This window comes from Columba livia, chromosome 4 (assembly GCF_036013475.1).
Source record: "Columba livia isolate bColLiv1 breed racing homer chromosome 4, bColLiv1.pat.W.v2, whole genome shotgun sequence".
NCBI classification, from domain to species: Eukaryota; Metazoa; Chordata; class Aves; order Columbiformes; family Columbidae; genus Columba; species Columba livia.
In genome coordinates this window covers 77,066,990-77,086,143 of record NC_088605.1, presented here as the reverse complement: position 1 = coordinate 77,086,143, position 19,154 = coordinate 77,066,990, and the positions used below count along the sequence as shown (strand labels likewise).

The following is a 19,154-nucleotide window of genomic DNA, read 5'->3' as shown; positions in this document are numbered from 1 at the left end:
TAAAACACTAGTTTGATTTATGGCATGTGTTTTATTGCTCTGCTAATGCAGAGTGGAAGGAGATCACAGATGAAACGGCCATCTGTATGACAGCTACTAATCCACCACCTTCCTGATGAGATTTTTCCAAGTTATTTTAGCGTTAATTATGGTCACAGCTAAGAGTCCAAGAAATTTTTCATTCCATTTAACTTAGAGAAACCAAGCTATTTGGGGGGAAAAAATGAAGACAGATTTATTATCTACTCTCTCAAATCCCTCTAAGGTTGAGCCGCAACCATGCAATTTTTCCTGACACATTTAAAACCGAAGAGCAAAATGTCAGTTGTTAGGACAAAAATGTTTTACTTACATTTCTGATCACTGCTCTGGGCTTTGCAGAGCTGTTCTAAAGCTTGGCAATGTAGTTAAAGCCTACTTGAGTCCCGCCTAGACTGGCAAGATAAACTGCAGTTTATAGATGCTTAGGCACTGCTGTACTCTAAGTCCCTGAAGAAAACACTATTTACCTGGCAGTCAGGGCTTCGCTTGGGAATGTCAGCTTGCCAATCATCACTTATAAAATATTCTACTTGCTCTCACAGTTTCTGTTCAAACGTCCTATTTTTTTCAACATACAGTCCGACACTACCGATTTTGCAATTAAGGAAAAAAAAACGTGGCCACAGGGAGAAAAAATACGCTGTAGGCATTAAGTATGAGTTTCGCATTTTATTCTTGAAAAAATGTGATATGAAAACGTTGCATTTTGAACTCAACGCAGCATTTAGAGCTGCCAGCGAAGAGAGCCTGATCTACTGCCTGAAAAACAACCTGACATCTTTCTTTGCTTGTCGCCACTGAGCATCGCTGAAATTGCTGAGACTAGAACTAGTTGACACTTCCACCTGTGATTCGCAAACCAGCGTGGGGACTTATTTAGAATCATAGAATCATTTCGGCTGGAAGGGACCCTCAGGATCATCGAGTCCAACCATAACCCAACTCTGGCACTAACCCATGTCCCTAAGAACCTCGTCTAAACGCCTTTTATACCCATCCAGGGGTGGTGACTCCACTGTGGGGCTACTGTGGGTCCTTGGATTCCCTGACGAAGGGCATGGGAACAGAAATTAGCCTTGAAGATATGAAGGCCTACCCGTGAGAAGACAGGAGTAAAGGAGTATCCAGAGATGTTAAGGATGTACCCATGAGAGTGACGGGAGTAATAGTAACATCAATGATAGCAAAAATAGCTAAGAAGATGTCACTGCTGTAACTTGTAACCAATAGCGAAGAGACATATGAATTGGTAAACTGTATAAAAACGCACTTGTGGCAATAAATGGCATCTACTACTTTCATCCTGGAAGAACGTGGTCTATGTCGTTTGTCCGTCTCAACCGCAACACTCCACCACCGCCCCGGGCAGCCTGTTCCAATGCCCAACAGCCCTTTCCATGAAGAATTTTTTCCTAATATCCAATCTAACCCCTCCCTGGTACAACCTGAAGCCTTTTCCTCTAGCAATAAAAGTTTTCTGTCTGCCAGCAAGCTACACAAATGTTCCTGGGAAGAGATCAGGTGAGCGTGAGAGAAGACACATGCAGTAACTTGATGGCATTTTTCTGAGTTGATCCTCCATATCATCCTACTTATATTTATTCTCAGGCTATTTGGGAAGATTAATTTCTCCAAGAGTAGAATTATTTCCTAGCAATACTTATTTCTCTCCCCGTGAAATGGCTTTACTGAGAAACAAACAAGGGAGCATGTGTTGGGGGATAGTTCCTATTACCGAAGTGAATTTAGAACTAATTGCGAGAGCTGGCCAAATTCATTAGAATAATTGTATTTCCCGATGAATTTAACTATTTATTCAGTTCCAGAATTGGAAGAAACAGATATTAGATTTTAATAACTGTAGGGGGCTTAAAAGTGTGGGGGGTTTTTTTTGTTTGTTTGTGGGGTTTTTTTTAGGCTTTGTCCAATTAGCTGAATTCACACCAAAACAGCAGCTTTTGAAGTTGTTTGTAGAAATAGTGACACCGGAATCATATGTTTGACAGTGAAAAGTAAGAAATGGCAACAGGGAATGAGTCAAACTGCTATTTTGCCATCTCAAGAAACGTTTGAAACTCTAATCCCCCCTCATTCCCTATTAGTTCAATAATCATAAAGAAATTAGTTTATTCACCACCAGCGTTCTCCTATTTTTAACACATCTTATGCTATTCCATTATGCACTACATCTTTAAAAAAGTGGTGATTTCCAAATGAAAACACAAAACTTTCTATTCAGAAACTATTTAAATACCGCATAATATCTTTTTGCTGTTTCAGAGAAATAATTGTTATTTCAGTTGGTTTTAGAGGCCGTTCCGAGATGACAGGAAAGACGTTTAAAGAACAAAAAAGCAGATGGAAAATGGAAGCATTCTCAAGAAGAGAGATGAAGCCGGTTTCATTTTTCCTTTCCTCGCTTTTTCATGTTATCATTTATCTGGTACCTCCTCAGACAGTCACCAATGTCAAGTTTTGATTTCACAAGTACACAGCTGTGATCCTAAAGTCCTTCTATATAAGTTCTTGGGTGAAACAAAAGGGAAGGTGGACCACAAAATTAAAGCAGAATTCCTCTTTCTTGTGCAATTCCAGCACCCAGCTGCAATCTCTAACTTGGGACTGAAATGGTACAGACAATCACCCACAAAAGCTATTTCTGCGTTTCATTTTGGGTTGAATTTCAACTTCCAATTTTTGCAAGTGACTTCTAGAAGAGATGCCAGTAGCGCTACCAACCTGAGCCTGAAACTACCGCCTCGGCCACTCAATTCTAATTCTAAAGTGGAAGTGCATTTCTTGACTTTTCTGGCTCAGGCTTCCTATTTGGATTTGATAAGTAGAAATAGCTTTTCCTTTACTAATGAAAAACTGTGCAATAGTATTTACAAAACCCAAGCTGAGAAGTTCCAGAACCAGCCTCGCCTGAAACATAACTTCAAATACACGGGGCTACCAAATGTGATTTTGCAATTGCTCTGGTAGGTTAAGAGCAACACAGTTCAGAGAGACTTAAAGTCATATCCTGCCCCTGAAATAAGAATGTGTCCTGGATTATCCTTGCAGTCTCATGACTTTATTAGAATGGAATCTGGGGACAGGCACCAAAGAAAGGCTTGAGCTTTTATTTTGGAGCTAATGCAGATTGAGCCATGACTGGGGAAAAAATAAGCAGTGCTACATAAGGAGACTGAAGGGAATAAGGTACAGGAAAGGGGGCGTATTTTGACTAAACACTGACCCAGAGAGCTATAATAATTGTCTCTAAGTATAAGGAGGCTGCAAACCCCATAAAGAAAGTGAATAACTAAGAAAAAGTATTTCTAGAGATAGAAGAACAGGAAAACACTCAGGCACGAGCGTGATTAAGGTATGGAATAATAATCAAAGGGAAGTAATGAAAGCTTAACATTGGATAAAGGCACCGCAGAGATGTTATAGGGAACAGTTCTGCAATGGCAGGATATAGACTAGATAAATTAGGGTTTTCCTTGTTCTCATATCTATATTTCACTATATTAATGTCAATAGCAGTACAGCAGCACATTCCGCAGAACATCACCCACCTGGGAGTTCTGCAACCTTTTATTCGATTTACAAATAAAATAGTAAATTTATCTGCTTTACCCTCCTAACCTGTGCCATTTTTTCAACAGGATACTATTCATAACTAAAAATTCTATGAGTTTCCTAGTTCTGGTAAACAAACACATTGACTTCACTTCAAACACGCTCATTATGGCACAGAAAAGAAGCCCACAACAAACCAACAAAACAAGTATTTTAGCAATCAAAGGGGAAAAGGTACCTTCTTGATGGTTTCCAACATGGATCGTCCTCCTTGCCAGGGTTTCGAGTTCTTCCTGATGCAGGTGAGGCTGGCCATGCTGTGCCACTTTCTGTCCTCCAGCTTCTTGTGGAAGGCGTTGGCCAACAGGAGGACGGTGTCGTATATATACAGGTTAGAAATCTGCAATTCAAAGGGGAGTATTAGCGTTATTATTGTGGTGTCCTGCCAGCAGCCAGGATTTAGCATTTGTTTTGCCTCACCTATAATCCTCCGGTATTTAAACGACTTACTTGCTAGTAAGAAGAAATCCTAAGAGTCAAAAGTCTTATCTTTGGCTCTTAAAAACCAAACGCAGCTGGGGGCGGTCTCGTTTCAAGTGATTTGCAGCAACAACCTCCACATGTGCAGCAGAGGCAGCCTGGTCACTGGCACAGCTGCACTTGCAGGATTTCAAGACCTTCTCATGAAGGTAAATAGACTTTCAATTTTTCAGTCACCAGCTATTTGGACACCACCAGATGCTCTTCAAGATTGTTTTGTTCTTTTGAAAAATAGAAGCCCCGATGAAATTTAAAATGAATCATTTCATCGGGGTTTTTGTTCCTGATTTTTGCAGCCAGTTCTGATTGAGGCGATTTCCGTAATGAGATATGACGCTGTGAAATCTTTCTCATTCCGCAATTGATAACGTTCCCTGTCAGAGTATTTGTGAGCGGCTGTTAATTCCTTGCGGGACAAAACTCTTCCTGTGTAAACGTGTAGATATTTCACTGTGAAGCACAGCTGCACACGAATGGTGCGGGGAGGCTCCAGTTTGGCACCCCAGACAGGACAGGTGAACTCAAGAATTCACTTGTGTGTCAGTTCCACTTCCCCATGTACTGTTTCTATAGGTGTATTTTTAAATGCTCACAGGACAAAGCCAGATGTGAAAGATCGAATGCAACGTAAAAAAGCAGAAGATCAGAATTCACGAACACTTCTGAAATGAGTAGTTTACAATACAGTTTTATTTCTGTCCTCAAACAGCAGGAACATTTAAGCCAGTCACAGTATTATAAAGAGAAACCTCTTCTCCGAAAGAGAAATGATAAGAACCTTTGGGAATATTATTTTTAGATAACCTATTGGTCATCTGAAGCCATGGGGACTGAAGTTATTGAGGGAAACTCCGTTTCCTCGGCTGTACTATGAAGGGGGCTGTACAGCATTCCTAGCGCCTGGAAATAAATTACCCAGCAGCAATTTGCTAATTGAGGTTGCTGGTTTTGGCTTTGTTAGTTTGGCTGGTTGGTTTTTGTCCACCAGTGACAGACAAGCCAGAAGACATTTCCCAGGTTTGTGGAACATGCTGACTGCTCTGCGTAAGGGTTTCAACATACAGATGGTCTGCTCGGAACCTTAAAAAGAAGGAGGAAGTTCAGAACGGGAAAATATTCCCGCTTTGTAGGGAATACAATACACCTCCACAGTGTTAATACCACAAACAAACACAACTTCTGATCCTTATTTCCCTTTTTATTAAGATGACAGTGACCCTTCACTCCCTCTTTCTGGAAGATGCTGGTCTATCGTTGCTTGAGCGTCTCCTGTGACTGCAGTGACTGTGAATATTTCCACGTCAGTGTTCACCCAGGAACGAATTCACTTCACACAGATGCACAGGTCAGGCACCACCGGGAGTGACAGGATTAAAAGCAGAGACTGACGATCTGGGTTCAGATTAATCAAGCGTTTTTAAAATAACTTGGATGATTTGTCTGTGTGCTGTAAACCTACAAAGAATTCAAATAGTTTCTTTTTCCCCAAAGTAAGCACCACAGGGACATTTATTTGTGGGGAGGAGGAGGAATTATTACTATGCTGTGAGGACAGATTATTCTACATAAGCCTTTATCAAAGAGAAAACAAACCCAAAACCCACAACATCTAGGGACCAGAGACAATAAGGTCAGTAATGAAACTAAATTGGTACATGAAGGGCTACAGATGCTAAGTCATCATCTCCCGACAAAATGAAATGACATTGCTTTCAAGGTAGCTCCCGTAACCTAATAATCATGGGAACAGAAGACGCTTGTCACAGTTCATGAGGAAGGATGCGCTGGCTAATCTAAGAGTAATATAGCTAGGCCTTCATCGGGTATTAACAGGGCTCAGGAGCACAGAGTTCAGCAATTATTAAGCATTGTTATTCCTTCACTAATAGTTCAGTTGAACACTCAGAGCAATCAATCTCTGATAATGCAATGATAAAGACACTGCAATTAATTTCTGCCTCTCTGCCTTCCCTGTCACTACCACAAGGATGCTTCTTCATTAGCAGCTGTCCCGATGCACAGAGTTGGGCTGTAATTTAAAGTCACTTTGCACTTTCATTCATTTCCCACAGAAACCTACTGGGGCATTTAACATGTTGCCTGGTATCCATTAGGGATGCTTTATTTATTCCAAGTCTCTTAGACTAATCATTGGACACTTAATTACCAAGAAGTGTCCAACTGCATAACGTCCTGTTGATGCAATTCAAAGTTCAGATTGGATATTTTGTTCCATATTGCAGAAGAAAGGTATTTAGCAATTAGATTGAGTATGAGTGATTCATCTGGATTAACCACGTTTATTTTATATACACCTAGAATATTGCACACAGGTTTTAGACAAAAGGGCTATGGTACTAAATACTTTCGTGAATCCAGTTTTCAGCTTCCAAAATGATACAAATGCATAGCTGTTGTTTTCAGTAGGATGACCCCAGAGACACAATAAGTGGGCTTCACCAAAATATTTGTCAGTGTTTTAATAAAGGTATTGAAAATAAAATCATTATTCACACAGACTTCAGGGGGAGTAATTGAGAAAAATATAAATCAAGAAATCCACCCTTATAATTTCCAGAGGATATTCCTGATTAGTCACACTATGATGGCATTAAAATAAAAATCATCAGAAATTTCAATTTAGAAACTGTTTCAACTCCCCAATGGAACAGAAGTTAATTTATAATATTGTTGGGGAGAATAATTAGACAGTGAACAAACCCCACAGCTCCTAAAAGGTCTGGGCATCACACAGAGACACAGGGAAAACCGTGTCACAGTTCTCCTTCCTTTCATTTTCTAGTGTTGTTTCAGCTACGAACGCAGTGCAGCACAACAAAAGCAACTCAACTGCGCAGAACACTTAAACCAGCCAAGCTGCCATCATTCTTTTGAACCAAAACATTATGAAAGCTTTTAATAGGAATATTATAGCTCTCCTAGCTATAGGTTGATCAAGAAGCACAGGGTAAGGTATAAGGTCCAATCTAACAAGTTGAATGGAATTTGTAGAGAATAAACTTTAATTTCCAGAACTTTTCTTTCCTAGAGTCAGGTCACTGTTGAAGCCAAAATGAAACGTAAGTGAAGTTGAAGAGAAAAAGAAATGAAAACATGAAGCCTCCCATTGATACGTGATTCTTATTTTTTGCCTGGCTGTAGTTAATAACTTTATGCTTAGAAAACTGCTCTTTGCAATCTGTGGTGGCTGCAAATAACTACACCCTCTGTTTTCACACTTTATCCACAGACTACCCAAGTCCCGCCTAGGACCACGCTGAACGGCGCAACCTAAAGAATTTTCACAGTTCCTAAATGGCCTCTAGAGATACCCTGTGCATCCATTTAACTTACACAGCCCTGTTTATTTCAAGAACCCCAGTCGGATCACCATGCACTGTGCTACAGCTCAAGTTTTCCGTGTCATCAACAGTTGCTTACTGGCTGCATTGTGAGCAATTCATAGAATCGTAGAATCATTTCGTTTGGAAGAGACCCTCAGGATCATCGAGTCCAGCCATAACCCAACTCCAGCACTAAACCACGTCCCTAAGGACCTTGTCTAAACGCCTTTAAACACCTCCAGGGAAGCAAAAGCTCTTCGAGCTAACCTGAAACCCAGCAAGACCGGCCACACTTCGCCTTTCCACCCTTGCATATTCTTATTTAAAGAAAGGACACCCTTCAACACCTCTCTTATTCTCTCACTCCTTTTCTTTCATCGTCACAAGATGACCGCTCTTTGCTCCTAAGTCAGATACGCTCCTCCTGCACCGCTGCAAACACAGTCCATCTTTCTAAAACCTGATAAATGACCATGTAAAAAAAAATCTGAAAGTAGAATTGACACCTTAAGCCAATTTCACACTTCTGATTTGCCATAGCTTTGTCATGATGGAGCCCAAGCAGATACGGGAGATAGAGGAATTGCTCTTGGAAAAAAAGTCAAGTCAGGGGGACAGTGACCTGTGGTAGGAAGGTTCTTAGAGTTTAATTGTGATTTGTAATTAACAATCCTGCAAATAAGGCCTCCTTGGAACACAGGCATAGATTTAGGCATATACCCCACTGCCTGGAGATCAGGTGGCTTTTTGTGACTCATTTTCTTAATTGCTGCATAGCAGATGAGTTGTTCTTGTCCACTCAGGCCCCACTCCAGTATTCTCTTGTCATGCTACATTAAACTACATGTCTGAGAGGACACGAAAAATAAGCCCCCGGGGAAAACCCTTGAAGGTATCTAGAAAGACAGTTCCCAGGTAAGAACAGACTGGTTTATGAACTACCTCCATGCTTTGGGAGAAAGGGTCCTTCGGATCACACAGTGATGAAGATATTCTGTGGTTGCCACGGAAACAACGCTGACTTATGTTTTGGGGGACTGGAAATGTCTGTCGGATAATTGTTAACCTTCCAATTGACCTTCTCACCAGCTCCTGCACATCCACATCGTTTATTTCCTGGAAGAGAAGGCAAAGGAGAGGATACGCATAACAGTTAAAATGCAGCAATGTTACCACCACATTATAAACAAAAGATACGCTGAGAGGACCGAGAGGCGTGTGATTGCTATGAGGCTGTTGTCAAGCTCTGCCGTAGCCTCAGAAAGAACATATGCATGCTCATTAAAACCACTGGCATAACACCCTTAGGATAATTGCAAAAGTTTAAAATGTACCGTGCCCAAACCTCACTGAATCTTTGTAGATGTAACTGGGCTTAGTTTCATTTTGCGTTTTTTTTTTCTCCCTCTCCTTTTACCTTTGATCTTTTACTTAAAAGCGTTTCACAGCATCCCCGGCAGATCATGTGTAAACCCGCAGGAAGCCATAGCATGATATATTTCTAAGTGTAGCATTACTTGGGAGCTGTGAAGTTACAGACAATTATTCAGGCCTTAAGTGTTCGTTTTCCTGAAAGCAGAACATCAAGAACCTACAAACAATGTGCACATTAGCAAACATTATTTACCAAAAGGGCAAACAAGATGCATTAGAGCATTCTAGATGTGTATGTTTATAGGAAGACCTAATTTAAACCCAACTTTTTACTCTGTAGGGTACCTGTTAAGGCTTTCAGCTGAACATTTCAGCTCTATGGACACACTCTTAGAAGAAGTGAAAATATCAATATGTGAAATATTAAGCTTAATACATTAACTTCAAGGCAGGTTAGGGAAACGAGAAAAACAGTTCTTTACACAGCACAAATTCCGGCAGTTTGGGAACACAGTGTTTTACACCGTTGAACAGCGAGGCCCTCGGGGAACATGGAGCAAGAGCTCATGAGCAACTGACTCCAACCTTCCCATAAGAACCTGAGCTTTAGTTAAACACTGACGGCTCCAATAGGCTCGGCTGGCCGCTTTCACGGCACTCCTGTGTCTGGTTTTCTCTATAAAGCAGGGCAATGAATCTACAAAATCGCTCCATCTTTTAAACTAGAATCCATTTTCCAACATCTGTCCATAATCTGTCTTAATTACAGAGGCTGATGCCCCAGACTTTCTAGGGGTTTACATTTGCGGATACCCCCCAGGAAGGGAGGTGCTTGAGGAGCTCCTGTTATCAGCCCTTCCATTCAGCAACAGTTCATTGGATATTTCCCATTCTCAACTGTCCATCTCTAGCTTTTCATCTCTTGAAGGATACGGCACATCTGCACTGTTACACCTGGAACTAAACACCATCGTCTTTTGTGCCTCTAGCTTCCCCATCTATACCCATGATCAAGAGCTTAGGAGACACCAGGAAACAGGTTTGAACTCAAATTGCAGAATCTTCCTTGTGAAAAGGAAGCCAAGGTTTCTGAAGCAGCAGCTCCTTAAATGTCAAGACAACCATCCCCATAATTTAGGCTTTTTTTTTGAGCTTCAGCTAACATTCTTTAATTATTTTGAAGCACATTTGGCCATACTGGTAGTTGTTTATTATCTCTTCATTTCTGAAGAAAAATACAGGAGATGTGCATTTTAACTTCTGCTCTTCTTGACCTCAGTAAAAGTATTTTATTCTTCACCGATTGTCATAGTTTCCAAATTAATCTCTTACTACTGTTCTTTACAAAATACAGATTTTTCTGCAAACAAAAATAACACATGGCATCAGCTGTGCCCAGTGTAATATCTTGCATTTCTGCTCGATTAATTCTTAATGTACCATAGATAATGGTTTCTCTCAGCTTAAGATGCTGTCTTTTCATTTAGTCTGTATCATTTCACTAGCTGCAAGGTAAAAAATATAAACTGCTGTTTTAGCAAAATGCGTGTGATTCTTTTTATAACACTTCCAATGGAACTGGATAGGAAAGCTCAGAAACTTAGCTTGATTTTCAACCATATCCTTTCTTTAGCAAGTTTTCCTGGTTCCATTATACGCCGTGCACAAGCTGTAAATGCAAGGCCATTAGATTCATTCTCATCATGTAGAACCCGATACCTGCATGACCATGTTATGTTGCTAAATGAAACTTTCAGAGAGATCCTGACTTTCATCTGCTCAAACATTTGTCTTTTCTGCCTCAAAAGTGTATTTTTATTTTTATTCAGCATTTTTGGGTGTATTTTAATTGGAGTGTCCTCGTTTTAACCTTTAGGTTATGGCCTCATATTCTTCTACATCACCTGGGAATTAATAACAGAATACAAACACCAGAGATCTTTGTACGGTTGCCAAGGAGATCTATACATCAATAGATTAATGACAGCTATTATTTTAACGCTGTGAATTCCACTGATTGTATCATAAATTCAGATTTTAGGTTAACGACAAAGCAATGCCGTGCAAACCCAAATTCAACTTCAGTCATTTGCTATATATTTCTTTGTCGTTTTTTTAATACTTGGCATCGACTGACGAGCCTTTTATCTAGTGACTCTCTAATATCATCTCTCATTCTTGAGTTTTGGATCTGACATAAGAAAACTATATAAAGCAACTATTGTATGAGAGGAAACAATTTTCATTTGCACTTCAAAGGAGGATACAGTATAATGATATAAGGATGGCAGATGATCTGTTATACAAGCACCAAATGTCACAAAAAAACAACCTCACAACATTGTTCCCCAAGTTGAACTGAGCTGGTACCTGTATAAATTTAGCTCAGGTTATGTGGCTTTTTTTGGGGAAAATCAGAAGTTCAATATATAGTTCCAAACCTTTCTTTTATTGGTCTGAACTTGGAATAAAGGGGAAGTTGGCCTATTTCAAATAGAATTAGACAAAATTAGATGTACATTTCCTCCAAGTGGGCAAATAAATAGGGAAAGAAATGCTATTTTAAATTAGTCGCTCTTTATAGATGAATTAGGAAAAGGGAACTGAAGAGGTTCACCTCAACATATCAGTGGGAAGCAAGACTATATACTGGACACCTAATATACAATGCCATTCAGCTTCACCTAATTATTTTAAGATAAGCAGCCTATGCTGTGACCATTGGAAAATTCAGGAGTTCAAATGAACCCCTAATGTTACTATTAATCAATTATCCATATGAAAATGTAGAATTACGGAAGCTCCTGGGACTGAGCTGTGATTTTAGCACCTGAATTAGCTGCTTGAGCTTAAAACATAGTCTTGCTCTACACATGGTCCTCCAGTCCTCTCTCTTGCGCTACGATGGGCAAAGATGATGGATCTTTTTCCATAAGCGGTTCTTTAAAAGAGGTGTTTTGGTCTGGTTTTTCTCCTTCTCTCCTCCAAGGAGTTTTTCCAGACTGATGTCTCTGGTAATTAGAAACCTTCTACTAACTTTTGCCCTCAATTTATTCACGGGCAATTTGATCTCATTTGTTCTTGTGCCAACCTTGTCCTCTGGCCCTTGACAACGATGCATTTATTCTCCCTCTCTATGTGTTTATAAACAGAGAGCACATCCTCTTCCAGTCTTTGTTTTCATAGGCTATAAAGCCATCCCCTTTTCAGTCTCTTGTCACACAAATTAGATTTGCTGTGCATGTGGTCCATTCCTGGCCAGAATTGTGCACATTATAGCAGATGAGATCCAACCAATCTTTCGTACAGCAGTATTTTCCCCTCCTGGACAGTAACTGTAGGCAGTGGAAAGTGTTTGGGGCCGTTCTGGAGTAAACTATACTAATAGGAACTGGTGGTAGCCTTGGGCACAGTAAGATGAGCCTGAATGTTTTAACAAAGGAAAAAGCTTGAGCGACATATGGATTTAAAATGAAATTTGAAGGGAAAAAAAAAAAAAAAAAGACATTTCTTTCATTTCAAAAGAGCAAAAGAAAGAAAAGTGATGAAAATCATGCAAATGCCCCTTAAGTTCCACTAAAAATCTAAGCTTACCGCATACCTGCTATTTAAGAGTCATAGAAGAAATACAATTTTACTACTCTCGGCTTTTCGAGGTTCTATTTACTATTGTGCAGAGGAGACGAAGCAGGCAGAGACAGACAGACAGACAGAGGGAGAGAGTGGGAGAAATCCATTCGCACATTTTGCTAAGGCCTATTTTCGCACGACTGCATTCAAATCTATGACTCCTGCAAATTTTAAATAAGGAACTGAACCATCTGCTTTGGGGCCCTGAAGAAACAGCAACATTTATTTAGAGGATGTTTCCTCAGCTGTCTGCACTGATGAGAAGAGATTCGTATTATTTGCAAAGGGCTAATATGATGCATTATGCTTTAACAAATTATGAACCCTTTCATTTTACGGGAACAACCCCCCTCCTCCCACACACGCATTTCTATTATGATACAGAGTCTTCAAGCAAATTTGCTCTATTACATAAAACAGCAACTAATGGGACAACAAACATCAAGGAACTCTTTTCTGGGCATTACAGCATTTAAAGTGAGCATTTAAAATACCATATTTTACCTCACAATGCCCAAGCAGATTCCCGATCACAAAACTGAAGGTGGTATTTCCTTCTTTATTCCTATACTCAGTATGTGTGTTGTATCCACAGTGATGGAAAAGGAAATACAATGCCAGCTCCTTTTAGTATCTCAACGAAAGGAATTATTTGAATCGTATGTGGATTTGGCAAAACAACGCATTTTCACGGGAATAGATCATCTTAGAATTTCAAATTAGGAGGACACATAGATGTGTAAGTTGTCCGAGATGTCAAAAAAGGTTCACGTAAACAACAAACCAGGCAGAGCTCTGAGATCATGTCGGTCGTATTGAAGTACCATGGCCATCAACAGCTAATGGACGACCACGTCAAATGGACTTGCATGTGAAGGTAAGGATTTCACAGAGCACACAGCGAGGGGTCTGTAAATCACTGCATTTCCAACTCACAGAATCATTTCAGTTGGAAGAGACCTCAGGACCATCGAGTCCAACCATAACCTAACCCCGCTCCAGCACTAACCCGTGTCCCTAAGAACCTCATCTAAACATCTTTTCAACCCCTCCAGGGATGGTGACTCCACCAGTTCCCTGAGCAGCCTGAATTGGAGACACTGCGATCCCTGCTGACCCAGTAAAATGTTGCAGTAAGCAAGAAATGTTATGCAACATTCTGCATCCAGGAAATATTTACATTTCTGTTGCAATTTGACCGTAGCAAGAAGGGAAAATAGGACAAAACATGATTCTTTCTATGTTATTATCTACAAATCTTATTTATTGCTTGTCTGACTTTCGTGTCTGTAAAATATTGAGATTATTAGCATTTTTAAACAAACAGAGCTTGAAAGTAAGTTACTTAAGTGGCCAAGAGAAAACATGTACGCTAGGAATGAATCCTTGATTTAATCTTGGTTTTGGAGGGTGGAGAAGCTGACATAGCTAAAAGCATTTTCTTGCGGAATTTCCAGTTCCAATACAATTTAAAATGAAAGCCCAGTGGCAGAGTCTTTAACTTGAACTGCAAGCCAATATCTAGGCTCTGCCTAAGAAATTGTTGTCTCATCTATTGCTACAGAGGTTCATGGTGGACTACTTCCGATTTGGATTAAATTATCTTACTGTTAGCACACTGTACTAATGAAAATCTAGCAATTAAGTATGAAAACAGAAGTGCACAGTAAATCCAGAGAGTAGAACTGGAATTTACACGTAATATCTCCAAGCAATCTTTTATCCTGAGAATATACATGAGCCACACGATTTACACGTTAGGGGAGAGTTTTCTCCTCAGGGAATTCCGCTGGTCTGGACCTAAATTGCTTTGCACAGAAGTCTGAACATCATCAAATCTAAGAACAGCAGCATTGCTCAATGTTTTATAGGCAAAGTCACTTCACATCTTGACTTGTCCTATTTTAGCTGACAAACATTCATGGAAGAATCTATTTCACAGTTTAAAAACACAACATTCATTTCATTTTATTTCTTTTTCCCTTTCATGAACGTTCATATATGACCTGGTGCAGCAATACACCAAAACGCCTTTTGCTAATATCAACAGGTTTGTGTATCAACTGTAACTGAGTTCTAGGGGAATTCTTAAAGCAAAGGGAAAGATGGGATTTTATTATTCTTATTATTAAGAAAAAAAAAATATTAAAATATAAATCAAACACAAGGTCTTTGAAAAAAAGACCTTAAAAAGAACCTCTAAATACCATCAGCTCAAGTCAAATGTGCAATCTCAGAAGGAAAGGGTTGGTATTTTTCCATTTGATTTTCCATTTATTCATTCAAGGACTTGTGTTTAAAACAGGCAAGACAAAACACTGAAGTCCAAGAACTTGTCAGTCTATTTTTATTAAACAACATCTCAGCATGTCTGAACTTTGTCATAGCTACCGCTTCCTCCTGGCGAAGTCAACATCGGCACAAATACTGTCAATAAGTCTGAAAACAGGACTCATGGTTCACAGCAATGTTCACTTGACAGTTACCTCATTTATAATGATCCAGTGACAGTCAAAAGCAACCAAATTAGTCTCCACGACCTGAAATAGAGAACAAATCAGCTATCAGTCAGCTTGCTTGTGAAAGCCACAAGAAAAATATTACATGGCTGCTCTCTGCAAATGACAAAAGACGAAGCACATGCTCTCGAAGACCTTTGTATTCAACTGAGGATACAGAACCTTCAGCAAAACGCTGCAGAAGCATTTGTGTTATTGTTTGACTTGCTAATTAAACTTGGAAAATACATTTCATTGCTGGCATCGCAGAAAAGAATGTGTTTCAGTTGACTGAGGAGAAAATGAAATCGGTTTTGCCTTAATATTGCGTGTTGAGAGGGAGCGACAGAGGAGAAGGCAGAAAATGAATATCAAGTAACTCTTGTTGGGTTTCTGCAGCTCCTGCCTCTGAGACCTTTGCAGCATACACCCACCCTGGAAACCCCCCCATTTAAAACCCCAAAACACCCCAAACAAAACACAACAACAACAACACCCCCAAAACCAACATGAAACAAACCCAAACCAAAAACCTCACAGCACAAATTCCACTGAGGCCTATTCTTTCCCTTCTTAAATCCACCACACTTCTGCGGTGAGTCGTGTTTGATTCACCTTCCCGGTGGAAACAGAGAGAGGAAAACAATGCGTTTGCTCTGTTTTCATTAGCGAGGACCCCCAAACAAAACCCAAACCCAACCAAAAAAACCCCAAACCAAAAAAGGCTTGGACGTCACAACATTTAAATGTTCAAGTAGATAACCAGTGCTGGGTCGCGGTGACATGGACCATCGCAGAGCAGTTATGTTTGACTTTTAATGACGACCAACACAAGTAGCGGGTGCCAAGGATGACTGCAATTTGTACTGTGTCATAGCCAAAGAGGAACAATTTAAGTGGCCACAAATCGTAAGAGCAGCAAAGGGCCCCGTACTGATAACCTTCAGCTTTAATTCAAAGGGCCTTGGAATTGAGGTCACTGCTTATTTACTAGAATGACAGGAAAGATTCAAAATTCTGATCTGGAGAAACCAGAAAAAGTAAAAAGGCAAGAGCAGCAGCATATGAGCCGACTCCTTATTTGAAAATCTCACACACCAATAAGAAATGAGGGGAAATGAAAGCCGTAGCTGCTAATGCGCTCCTGGAAAACGTCAGCATTATTAGTAGCAGGAATCAGGGTCTTCACTTCACATGGAATTTAGACTCACTGCTCTTTCCCTGTGGTGATAACAATATGTTGTGTTGGTTTGACATGTTCTTGCGTTTTCCACAGTCAACCAAAGCTTCAGAATGCAAGGAATCCACAAAATGAAAATCCACATTTCTTCTATTCGCTTTTTAATAACAGATTAAAAGTTGGCTTAATCACTTCTCTGCACCTGAAGCTTTGGCTGATCAGATTTTAATGCACTTTGTCCTCTGTTAAAACTTTGGCTTCCATTCATTTAGTTTCTTTATAAAAACTTGCTTCTGTGTAGCTACTTTGCCCAGGCTCTCAAATTTTGATTAGACAAGGCCTTTTCAACAGGGTTGAAGGTTCTAAGCGTCACTGTTTTTATTATGTACAGCTCACATACCACTTAAGCCGGGCTCTTGAAGACCCTTACTGGTCTCACAAGTCATTATTATTTCAAACAGCTCAGGCTACCTGTGACAGATTCATTCACGACTTGCAAATAATAAGATGGAACACATCCATTTTTTAGTCACAGTCGAAACTCCTCAGCAGAAAGATCATGTTTTATCCATTCAAGTTTATGCATTCATGAAACCTCTTAACATTAAAGCCAGTTTCAAAAAGCTCATGTCAAATTGAGATGAACTTGTAATGTACTCAGAGACACTCAAACTAATACATTCTAAGTTTAGATGGGCTACAATTAGCTTCCGAATTAAGAGTTCACTTTCCCTTTCAGTCTGCCATCCACCAGAAGCTTGTTCTAGTACTGACAGGGGTTGCTCAAGAAGATGACTGATGATGTCCTGAGAAAGCTGAGATTCTTTTTTAATTACTTTTTACATTTTATTAGATGAAATACAGATTCACATCTAACCAGCACCAGCCTGGGATTTCAAGGCCATCTTTTCATCCTTGGGTCATTCAGTCTTACTTGACGAAATCATAGTCCCACTGATGTATCACCCACGAAGAGCTGCCCATTTCAGCAGGACCGGGATGCTGCATCTCAGCCTCTCACCTCTGAACATCTCCCACAATGGTCTATATTGCCCATTTAATTGATGTTAAAATTGGGCGGCGCACATTCTGGATATGTCTGTTCAAATTGCAGGGCACTATACTACTGTCATCATCATTAATAACCTTCTGATATTTTTCAGTTATTATGCTTCTCAGTGTAGAAGAATGCACAGGCACATCCACCGCTATACAGAAAATCAACACAATACTATGTAAACCCTAAGTTTTGATGCTTGAATGAAAATATCGTTCAACCTTAAAGTTTTCTTCAACCACTAAGAGTAATCATCTCACTGTCAGAAGACTCCAGCAGCAGTTATTAAGCACAAGTTTACAAGTTTGAGATAATATTAAATCAGTCCAAGTAAAAATATCTGAAGCCAGAAGCAACACAACCTAGATCAAATTATCCATCAGAAAACCAGTCATCACTTGGACACAGCAAGCCTTTACAATCACGACACAACGTTCCACAACACCCTTGTCTACATATTGAGTTTGCTGTTTTGTTTACTTAAAGGACATTGCATTTTCATTTTGAAGGGATGACAACAAATAAGGTTAAAGTAAAATAATAATAAAGAAGGCAAAACATACAAAAGAACATGGCTGCTTCTGATCACAACCTAAAAGTGCATATAACACGGCTTCAACAGAAGTATATAATGCAGTTGCGTAGAAGGTTTCTATGACTAACGTTCAGAAAGTTAAACCGCTTGTTTGTTATCTGAGTGATGATCTTCTGGCTGCAATTCACATCTGCATGCACATCAGGTGAGCTGCCACCCACTTGTGTTCTGTGTCGGGGAACAGCTAATGTGCCAAATAATGCTCGCAAAGGCACAAGGGCAGTAACGAAAGAGACATCTGATATTCTCTATATTCGAAGCAATAAAACCATTTGACAGGGGCGTGTAGGAGGTGGCAGGAGCTCCCAGACCCCAAGCATTTGAACACGATGCAAGTTTCAGATTCACGTGCCGGTTCTGCTGGCTGTGTGATGGGAAAGGCAAGGGGCGGACTGGAAATTTCCAGCCGAGACAGCAGGCAGGTGAACGCATTGTTTATGCCGCTCGCCTCTGGAGCTCCAACTGTGAAAAGCCAGAGCGTGCATTCCTAATGAGAGCTGAACACCAAAACCCTACAGAGATCCCAAACAGACGAAGAGCTGACCCTTTCCAAAACAAAGAAAACCATGCGCATATTCGACAAATTCTCTTTTCATGCTTCCTCTAGGGGAAATTGTACAAGAAATCAGCTACGGATTACTAAACAGCGATATTCAAAATGCAGCAAGCTCTCTAAAGCTAAACACTGGGAGGGTGTCAGGAGACAGGATCATCTGATGCTACTCTGCTCTTGCTGCTCCCTCACGCATTCACTCGCAGCCACCTTTGCACATAAGACACCGAAACAGTCTTGGGTCTAACCCAAGACGGTTACTTTTGTGCTCCCAAGTATATTTTGCTTTCTTAGCTATGATGAATCACAGCAGAAACTTATTAACTCCATATCAACTGTTGTGCAGTTCAGACTGTTTTTATTTGCTGAAAGGGTAAATATTTGAAACAATACTTAAAAAAAAGGCATTTTGTGCTGTGGAGGTGACATTTCTTCCGTGCCACTGTCTCTACTATGTAGGGACACAAACGCTTACGTACAACCCAGTGAACTCCAGTATGAACTGGAGAACTGCGTTCTGATGGTCTGATGCCCATAGCAATTCACACATCCCTGTCTCGCCTGAATAAATCAGTGTCAGAGAACAAGCAGAGGAGAGCCAACACAGCCAACAACTCCAAAGAATGACTTCTCTGAATTCAGCATTTTTTCATCCATAGGCTGTTAGTATTAAGTTAGTTTTAATGCTGTATCGCATCATTCTCCAACAGTCAGACTCAAAGCAGCAAGTTAGCAGACAAATTCTGAAAAGGACTTAATGAAATTGTGGAA

At 40.1% G+C, this 19,154-nt stretch overlaps 1 protein-coding gene across 3 annotated transcripts in view; it reads right to left on the bottom strand.

The window, feature by feature from the left end:
• GRID2 (glutamate ionotropic receptor delta type subunit 2) overlaps positions 1-19,154 on the bottom strand; it is a 565,730-nt gene that overhangs the window by 170,296 nt on the left and 376,280 nt on the right. For all 3 annotated transcript variants that reach the window (XM_005498033.3, XM_065062416.1, XM_065062415.1), the window contains 3 exons: positions 14,987-15,040; positions 8,439-8,612; positions 3,851-4,012 (listed from right to left, as the gene is read on the bottom strand). In XM_005498033.3, coding sequence (XP_005498090.2) covers positions 3,851-4,012; positions 8,439-8,612; positions 14,987-15,040 — 390 coding nt within the window. The remainder of the gene's footprint in view (positions 1-3,850; positions 4,013-8,438; positions 8,613-14,986; positions 15,041-19,154) is intronic.